Source organism: Asparagus officinalis, chromosome 8 (assembly GCF_001876935.1).
Source record: "Asparagus officinalis chromosome 8, Aspof.V1, whole genome shotgun sequence".
Taxonomy (NCBI): domain Eukaryota; kingdom Viridiplantae; phylum Streptophyta; class Magnoliopsida; order Asparagales; family Asparagaceae; genus Asparagus; species Asparagus officinalis.
Window position 1 is genome coordinate 96,067,989 of NC_033801.1, and position 10,587 is coordinate 96,078,575.

Here is a 10,587-nt window from a genome sequence, read left to right on the forward strand (position 1 = left end):
TTTTTTTTTTTTTTTTTTTTTTTTTTTTTTTTTTTTTTTTTTTTTTTTTTTTTTTCTTTTTTGTTTTTTTTTTTTTTTTTTTTTTTTTTTTGTAATTATCCAGAAAAAAGTAGCTCACCGGCGTAAGAGGGAGCGCGCCATCAGTCGGCGCGGGCAAGAGGATTGACCCACTCGGCCATACGGGACATCGAGACGCTTGCAAGGTAAATCTGAGGAGATCAGATACAGAAAGAGGAAAAATCTCTCATTTTCAACACCACTAAAAAGGCGAGTTGAGGCATCAAATCACACCCTCCCCCTTATACAGGCTCAAACTAGCGAACTACCATACGCTAGATCAAAAATGAAATAGATCAAGTGGGGAGGGATTTACACTGAAGAAGAGCCCAAATCCATAAACGAGAACCTTTAGGCAAATTGAACCACACGCTCGAGGGGCCTGAGAGAATTTTCTATTTGGAGTTTTTGGGAGATTCCTCAGTCCAAGAATCAAAGGAAAGCTAAGATCTAAGACAAATAATCAGGTTTGAAGAGAATGGATGCTGCGAAGGGAAGAGAATAATCAAGAGAGAGAGGGAGGGGCCCTGGCCGCCCTAAACGAAAGAGGGAAGAAAAAGAAATAAGAAAAAAAAAGAAAAAACCCTTTTATAGCTTGAACCAGATCTGCTGAACCAGACCATACGCAGGCTGAACCAGACCAAGCCAGATTGAGCCAGGTTGAGCCCACGTTGTGCTTCTCCCAGTTCCTATATACAAAATCCTTTTTCTATGATTATCAAGCACTATGCCTCATTCGAGACATCTTGTATGAACCCAATTGTACGCTGGTCTTCATTTGAATAAGACAGATGGCTTCGGAATTACCTATAGAACAAAGAACAATGGAATCAAGAGCCAACTTGATCGCAGAATTGAACACAGAATGCAGGCGAGTCGAGACAACTCGAAAAACTGCGAAGCTCATTAGAAGACACGTCAATGAGGTTTAGAACACCAGAATTCCAACTATGAGGGCTATGGAGCTAAAAGGTTCATAGATAATCGGATTCTTGATCATCCAACTACGCATACATGCAACAGGTATTAAGCGTTCACCATTTACATCTCTAAGCTTGAAATGATCCAAGCAAATATAATTTGACTGAGCCATACACTCAGTAACCGAGCTATTTTAAGAAGGATATATAATAATATTTGGAAAGTGGCGTTTAAGTGGATGAAATTTTTGATACGCAAAAATAAGGGCTTAAGTATAGCACTATCTTTTGGACAGCATTATTTGTGGGAGACCTCTCGTGTTTTATTCTCGATATAGGTAATAGTAACCACCTTAAGATCAACTATGCTACATATTCAAACAATAAGGCTCCAATTCTACGAGTATTAGGGAAAAACCTATATAGAACTGTATACGCATCCTTTAATGATGTTTGTATAAGTATTCTGGCATGAACCATTTTCTAATATCGATATATAAATACATGTAAAGATGATACTGCTGTTAATTATCATAACCCCAGGAGTGTATGAGTATAAACTAGACCTCACCCGCTCAACAACTCCTGTAAGAGCTAAACTGTGTATGGAGTACCTCCCATTAAACTGTGAGCTGTAAACCAGAGACTTATTCAATGTCAGAAACTTGCCGAAAGTCTATACTTGTAGTGAAGCTTCAGCTTCATCAACCATATGAAAAGTTCACAAATTATTGATCTGTTTATTCTAGAGAACATAGGCACTGTAAGTGGACAATTTTTTGTTCTAATGGAATCAGGGTCTAAAAACAATACTATTTAGATAGAAACTGTTTACTTCAAGGCACGTAATACATATGAGCACACATACCAAAAATCACAAAGGAACTAAGCATGTTCCACTTAACGCACCATTAATTCCAGTGTCTGCTACCTGCTTCATCGTGGAAAATAGAAGCACTATATTTATGCAGCACCTGCTGACACAGAGCATGCGATTATCTTTACATTCACATCTGCTGAAGCATCTCAGTTCCCAAACAAAGATAGAGCTCAAAACTTTATGCCCATATCTTGAGGCTATAAACTAAAGGGAATTTTGGAAAATAGAAGCGTTCGCAAGAAAGTATTCCTATAATATAAGCTTGCTCTGGGAGGTCAACATTGTAAATCAAGCCTTTCATGAAAAACGAAATATAAAAACCAGTGAAAATACTAGACCTCCAAAGTTCTCTAGATTGCACAAAAAGTTCTACATGAAAAGATAAGAGATGATAGTGTTCAGGAAAATGCAGTCATTTATAAAAGTATTATGAAAGTTTGTGATACATCCTACATGACATAAGTGTATACAGAAAATATCGATTTGTAGACAACTTGTAGATTCATTTAACAAACAAAAAGTGTTGAGTGTTCCTTTTTTTCTTCAGGCATATTACCTTGCAGTATACAGCTGATGTTTCCTACCTTTCATTGTGTCAAAGATCCTCTACCAGGTAAATGCTGATGTTGTGGTGAGGGTTGAGGGTTACAATTCTACCCTCTAACATGCCCTAGCTGGTTGAGGGTCCTTTCACGGGTCTGAAACCTGGATTCACAGAGCGGTATCTTTCTTCTTAAAACCTATTGCAAAAATTTGTGGCCAGTAAGATCCTAATCTGGATGGCTCTGATACCATGTCAAAGGACCATGCTGGTCTTTCCACTAGATCAAAACTTCTAAGTTGTGGTGACTATTATAATTTTATACTCTTGACATACTACATATTAAAAATGAACATAATGATGGTGATGAAACAATAAACTGAAAACAACACTATGACTGATGATGAATCATCCCTAATGTTAAGGAGAAACATTCTGATTCCAAAATTTAAAAACTGATTAGCTGCCAAAGCCAAAAATATGACTCACCAAACCCCGCACTTTCTTCTTTCCCAAAACTGAACAAAACAATAAAGAGAAAAGTACCATTTGACATCAAAGAACAGCAATAGCATGAAATAGGTACTTATAGTTATGCACAGGATTGAAAGAGCTTCAAATTAAATTGCAGAGGAATTTAAAAAAATAGAGGTAAACATATGTATATCCACAATCAATAAACTAAAAGGCTCATAAATGAGAAAAACTATGTTGGATAGAACAATGAGAACCACATGAATCGTCATTGACGAATACATTCATGTAGATCAGATGGATACTTACTTTGAGTGATGGATATCTATAGAGTATTTGAGACTGCCTCCTCAATGAAGCACTGCCCACAACACTTCCAGCTGGAAGCTCAGCAAGTGATTTTGCAGTCAAAGAGACAAATGCATCGCGAACATCCTCACGCGGAAGATTACAAGGCAATATCATCCCATCAGGAAAATAAGTGGGCACATCTTTCATCGAATGTACTGCAATATCAATTCTACCGTCCAAGAGAGCCTCATCTATCTCCTTTGTGAATAAACCTTTGCCGCCTATATCAGCTAAGGGTTGGTTGAGTATTTTATCACCAGTGGTTTTTATTATTATGATTTCAATTGCTCCTTCTTCGGCTAGCTCTGAATGTGTCGCAATGAGTTTAGTCCGGGTCTCATGGGCCTGGGCAAGTGCTAATGGACTGTCCTACATAAATATCAGAAATATTATTATCAAAATTTTATGCAAAGGTTTCAAACAAATAGACAAAACACTAAAGAATAATCATCAAATTAAAATTTGCGAACCCCCGTGCACATCTCATGAGGCTCAAATGTTGGTCAACCAGCTACATACAACAGGATTTAAAATTAAATAAGCTACATTATGATGGGAGTAAAACTTCTAGATAAAAGCAAAATTCAACTATAAGCGGCAGCATTCAATAACAATAATCCTAAAGTAACTCAAATTTCAAGCAATTAGAGGGCTTTCAACTCTTCTCATATGGGAAAGACCCGACAAACAAAAACCTGCCAAAATTAAAAGATTATCAAGCACCAGATAGCGAGCAAAATTTATGGCAAAACCTGCATAATTAATGGAAACCCATCAAAACTAAGAACAAGTTTCAACCAAAAACTCAAACTTTTTCAAAACGGGATAACCAAAGCGTCATTAAAGCCATGCTCAAAACCCAATTAGACCAACTTCAGCGTATAGAAGCAAGGGGAAAACCCAACAGGACTAAGAACAGACAGAAATGATCAAAAAGAATTCTGTAAGCTTATATTCTAAAGCCAAAAGACAAAAATCTCTGAAATTGTCACCAAATTCCCAACAAAATCTCAAACATTTCGCCGTGGGGCAAAACAAAGCTAACCTTCCCCTTGTCCCAATTCTCAAGATAGACACCTTGGTCTTCTCCTCCTGCTCCACAGTTAGAGCTCCTCTTATCACCATTGCTATATTCTTCTTGGAGGCTTTAAAGGAGGGAGAACGAAGGCATCCGGGAGATGACGCGGCCGCCATTGGAGAGTTGTGGTGCGAGCTGGAGGACCTCATGGTGATGATGGGGTTCGCCATTTTTCGTGAAGAAAAGGAAGAGGAGGGGAAGAGAAAGGGATTTGGATTTGGATTTGAATTTGGATTGGGATTGAACCCTCACGGGATTGGGATTTGGATGCGGGTTTTGGGTTTTCGTATATTCTTCGGGGGTAAAAAAGATAATGTCAGGGGATTTCAAATTCTAGGATTAAAAAGTGGGTTTTTTTGGGTGTTAGAATTCCATAAAACTTGTTTGTTTCAAAACAAATTTTAGAATATCAAATCCCCAAATAATAAAAAAAAACTTGTTTGTTTCAAAACAAATTTTAGAATATCAAATCCCCAAATAATAAAAAAGTATTATATTTAAGAATTTGTGAAATCCTCTTTTTAGAATATCAAATCCCCAAATAATAAAAAAGTATTATATTTAAGAATTTGTGAAATCCTCTTTTTTGGGTGGGATGTGGGGTGGATTTTAAAAGGAGCTTTGCTACAGGGACCCAAAATATGGGACCAATAAAAGGAACAAGTGAGGTGTCCCCCTTCTATTGAATAATGAGTTGGCCATCATTAATGATGGCCAACTCATTATTCAATAGGAGGGGGACACCTCACTTGTCCCCCTATTGGTCTCATATTTTGGGTCCTTAAAGAATTTTTCTTTTAAAAGAGTTAGACAAATTAAAGATTTCAAATTCCAAAAAGTTTGAAACAAACAAAAATATTACAAATTATAGTATTCCAAATTCCAAAATATTTTTGAAACAAACAAAGTTTTAGGAATCCTAACCCACAACAAATTACCTATGGATTTCAAATCCCATGGTGAAATCCATATCCTAAAATTATAGGATTTGAAACAAACACCCCCTTAGTGAATTTTAACCTTCTAAAAACCCAGATTCAGTATATATGTTTCTGTTTTTCTTTCTTTTTTTAAGTGAAGAGTGCAAATAAACAAATGATGGATGATAGACCATATTACTCATGGATGATCAGTTGGATCCTATTATTTGATTTCTCTGTTAAAAAAATTGAAAGATATTTAAGTCTAATTTTATCATGGATGAAGGCAAACATGAGTGTTCTTTCTCCAATAGGATAATATTTACACAAAAAGGATATATTTTAGGAGGATATACTTTAGGATGATAAATAAGAAGCTTACATATTGCTTAACAGAAACTAAAACGAGAGCATATCACATCATATCGTACTGATGTGTTGTGAAAATAATATTGAGATTACAAGTGCACAATCAAGTTATAGAATACAACAATGTCGAACACATGAGGAAGGTGCGTAGGAAAAATTCTAACTTGGATCCTAGAGTTGTGTGTGGACAAATAAGAGTGGAAGAAAAGAGATATAAAGAGTGTGTGATTATTTTACTCATAAAAGAAAATTAAAATAAGAGGGAAGAAAGAGAGTGGACAAATAAAAGAAAATAAAGAATAACAATGACGAGAAATAAAGAAAATACAAAAGAATAAAATCAAAACTAAAAAAATTAACTAAAAAGAGGGAAAACAAAAATAAGTAAAATATGAAGGAAATCAAGAGAGAAAATAGGAATCTAGAATTGAATCCACTAGCTAGTTTCATTTTGTATTTATGAACTACTCTTTTTTTATCACATTTTACTTTATGTTTATTAAATATAGACTATCAAACCACTTAATGAAAGTATGACCTATCAAATAGTCATCCAAGTAAAATTACCATTCATGAAAAAGATAACAATTAGATAGTAATTCTAGAATTCATAAGCATAACCTATCAAACCACTTAAAATAAGTATAGATTATCAAATAATTCTTCTATCAGTTAATTCTCTAGTTAATTATCCTAAGCATGATCATTTTGAGCACAAGAGAGCAATCCACAAATCATAAAAAAATCAAACTAGTTTCATACAATTCTAGAGTTCCTACAATATTTAGTTGCACATTTTGGAAAATAAAAATAAAAAAATCTACACTCGAAGCATAAAATAAGAAGATCAAAAATAAAAACTAAATACAAAAATAAGAATAAGGAAATAAAGATCTAAGCTATAAGTGTAAAGGAAATCTAACTAACAAAAATAAAAGATCATAAAATTAAACATATACTATGAAAGAAAATTGGAAGAAAATAAATTCTATAAAATATATAAAAAAAATAAAAAAATAAAAGAGCATAAAAGTAAATCTACATTATAAAGTATGAAATAAATCTAATCTACCAACATAAGAAGAAAATAAAATCCTAAAACATAAATTTCTAAAATAAAAAAAAATAAGAGAAGAAAAATGAAAACTTACCAAGAGGTTGGCCCCTTAAAAATAAATCTTCATCTTCATCAACAAAGAAGAATAAATAAAATTAAAAAAGGAGGAAATTTTTATTTATTGCAAACTTAAAAATTTTACAAATTGGAAGACCTAATTAAAGGCCCTCCTCTCTGAAAAGGAGTTCATAAAAAATATTCACACTCAAACCACTTACTCTCTACCTCAATTTATAGCCTACAACAATCAATAAAAGACCTTAGATTAGCCTTGAGCTCCAAAAAAATAAATCTCAACCGTTTACTATTCAGTTGCGAATCAATCAATTAACCAATCTATTCGCCAATTGAATGGCCAATCGGTTGGTTAACTGATTGGCGTATCCAAAATTTGTCACTTCAGATAGCTCCATATTATTGAGATAGTTGACATTCAAATATTATATGTCAAATTTTGCTTTTCAATTTGAGAGATAATGCCATTTCTTTGCTGTTGATCATCCTGAACATGATTTTGTCTTGATTTCTTTTCTTATTAAATCTTTATTTTTTGGACTTTTATAGGTTGTTTGGCTTGATCTTTAGCTTCGATAAAATGTTAAAAATGAGGGAGTTTGAGTTCTTTTTAGGCTCTTATTCATTAGTTCTTTATTTCCCGTAATTTAAGAGAAAAACATATTATTAGTAATATATTTATTCAAATAAAATAGATAACGACGGTAAAAAATATAATAAAATATGATGATCAAATACCCCCACACCTAAACTTTTGCTAGTCCTCTAGTAAAGAAAGAAAATAAAAAGGAAAGAAAGAAAAATCCTAACTCACTTTCGTAGGTATTGTAATTGTATTTAGCACGTACAATAAGCTTTTCAACCCCTAGGTTATCCTAGAGGACGAGTTGTAGTCTCATGCCATTTTGCAGTGAATTTACTCGCAAAAGTCGATCAACTTGCTAATTTAAAAAAGCCAATATATAATTAATTCAGTTGATACCTTTGAACAGTCTAATTATATATTATTAGAATTATGTGCATCCTTGACGGGGAAGCTATCAATGATGTCACTAATTTTGTTAGGAATGCATATCCTTGATGGCTTCTCGTTAAGGATATATATGCCTTCAGCAAAAGTCCCATCAGGGATGTTACATCCTTGACGGGCAGCCGTTAGTAATAGATATTATTGACGGCAACATTCCTGACGGCGATTGTCGTCAGTGTTGTTCAATCATCCCTGATGGCGATGCCGCCAGGGATGATCATCCTTGACAGGTGGCACCATCAGGGATGATCATCCTTGACAGCCACCTGTCAAGGATGTAAATAATCAGTCAAAAAATTGATGTCAATTAAATCTCTTATGTACATATTATCAATAACATCATAAAATTCAAAATCCCTTGCACATATCTATAATTAATATCTTGCATACATCCAAGTGTACATACACAATACATTCGATATTTCTACAATCCAAAAATAAGCCAAAAGTTCACAAAATCTAGACAATCATTTAACAAGCTATACAGACAAAACTCTAGAATATAAAATAGTACAAACAATATGATAAAAGTATACAAATAAGACATAATCTCACGTACAAAGATTTTCAAGATAGATAAAGATAAAAGTCATTACTTGAGGTCATCCGAATCATGCAATATCATTAATAAACAAGCTAAAGTCCGTAAAATCTCCACAACCATACCATAAACATCTCAATTTCCACAAAGAAGAGTTTAGGATATAAAGTATACAAACATCTCATAATCTCCTATATAAGGATGTCCAAGATACAAAAATATAAAAACTCACTAATTCAGGTCATCCACCCCTATGCATATCATCATCCGTGTTACTGGCGGCTCCATCCCTACAGTTCGTGCTCCCAATGACATCATCTCCATTCTAACAGCAAAACAAATTTATTTTAGAATCACACATTTAGTATTGTGTGTGTATAATCATGTGTTACGTATATAAATAAGCATACATGCCTACTACTCTCTCCCTATTGGTAAATACTTATTGAGAGGTCAAAAAGTTCATAATGAATATTTGCAGCCGTGTAGGTGAAAGCATCATAATGCCACTAGGAAAGAACCCTAGAGGGGGAGTAAATAGGGTTTATGCTAATCTAATCTGATTTTATACCAAATTAAAAATTATTAACAAATATATCCTAGCAAATGAGATATTACAAATATATGTGCAAGGATATATAAATAACACAAGGGTGAAATAAACTACTAAACAAATAAGAGTGATAGTGCGCAAATAAACAATGCAAACACACAATATGATCACGGAGTTCAGACATTCCGTCCTACATCTCCGATCCCTACTCTCGGAGAGAAATCCACTATCACACCGGATTTTCAACGATCACCCGAAAATATTTACACCACACAATATCGGTTTTCAACACTCACCGATCAACGTTCATAATCTCACAATGTAACTACACTAACTACCACATCAAGTGTTGGTTTCTAACCTGTGTCTCCCTCAAGTGTTAGGAATTATAACTTACCTCTAGGCATTACCACCTACCCCACTCCTCTTGGGACGACCTCATCTCTCACCACACACTCCTCTTGGTGTACTAGTGTATTACAAAGTGAATCCTCACAAAAATGGCTCAAATACAATAATGATTTGTTCTCTACAATAGACGAGAACTTAATGTAAGCTCACACTCTAAGTTACAAACCCATAACCCAAATTATACTATGAATATATATACAATAAGCTCAATGCTTGTGTGTGAACAAAGAGATTTAATAAAAATAATTAAACTCAATATGAAATCTAGCTTACGAAATTAAGATCAAACATATAAAATGCTAGAATTAAGTTTAAGAAAAACTTCTCTATAGATCAAGAGAGAGGGAGAAGAGTTGGATGCTCAAACACAATTGATGATCTTCCTCAAGCTCTTGTGAAAATTGCTTTACAAACAAAACTCTTAAACACTCTTTTAAACAAACACAAAACACCCTTAAACTTGTTTTAAACAATTCTCTTGGTTAAGTTTTTAGTCTGAGGTATAAGAGGTATTTATAGAGACCCCCAAGATATAAGAAAAACAAAGCAAAAAGATCAAAAACCCAAAATAGGACAAAGGCTAAAAAAACTAGCCGTTACAGCATCAGTCGACTGACGGGTTTTATTAGTCGACTGATGAGCTAATCGTTAGAGGCATTTTCTAGGTCATCAATCGACTGACGATATTTATCAATCGACTGATGGATCATCAATCGAGTGATCAGTCGTCCAAAATAAAATAGAAACTTTTTGCTATTCCAAGTGATTTCTTCAGTCGACTGAACACAGTCATCAGTCGATTGATAACACTGTATCAGCCTGATTGAAACAATAAATCTGATTTTAAATCTTTTTTAAAAATAGCAAATAAAATTAGAAAAATGTAAAACTTTGGGAAATGATTATAGACATGATAATACACATGTTATAAAAATCACCTCCCAAATGAGGAATCTCTTCATTTTTCAAAATAGTCCAAAACATGAAAATAAACAACACTTGTTTTGTTATTTTGACTAAACCATGTTTTGAAACTTTATAAAATAATTATATAGAATTAATAAAATATGTATATAATGATTGTTAAGTCTATAAACAAATAACTCATTATTTCTATAAATTTATATTTATATAAACTTGAAAACCAAAAACATGTATGTATATATATAACTATATATATACAAAACCAAAAACGTGTATGTGTATATATAATTGAGCTTAAAGTACTAACACACATAATATAAAGACCTAAACTAAATTACCCAAGCTTGATGAAGGTCTTCAATAAGCACGACTTGGTAAACTTGCGGATGAAGTTTGAACTTGGATC

At 33.6% G+C, this 10,587-nt stretch overlaps 1 protein-coding gene across 1 annotated transcript in view; it reads right to left on the reverse strand.

Moving 5' to 3' along the window:
• Positions 1-4,590, reverse strand: part of LOC109822088 (porphobilinogen deaminase, chloroplastic-like) — an 11,735-nt gene extending 7,145 nt beyond the window's left edge. The window contains 2 exon segments of the mRNA XM_020388254.1: positions 3,182-3,587; positions 4,269-4,590. Of these exon segments, the coding sequence (XP_020243843.1) occupies positions 3,182-3,587; positions 4,269-4,471 (609 nt within the window). The 5' untranslated portion in view covers positions 4,472-4,590.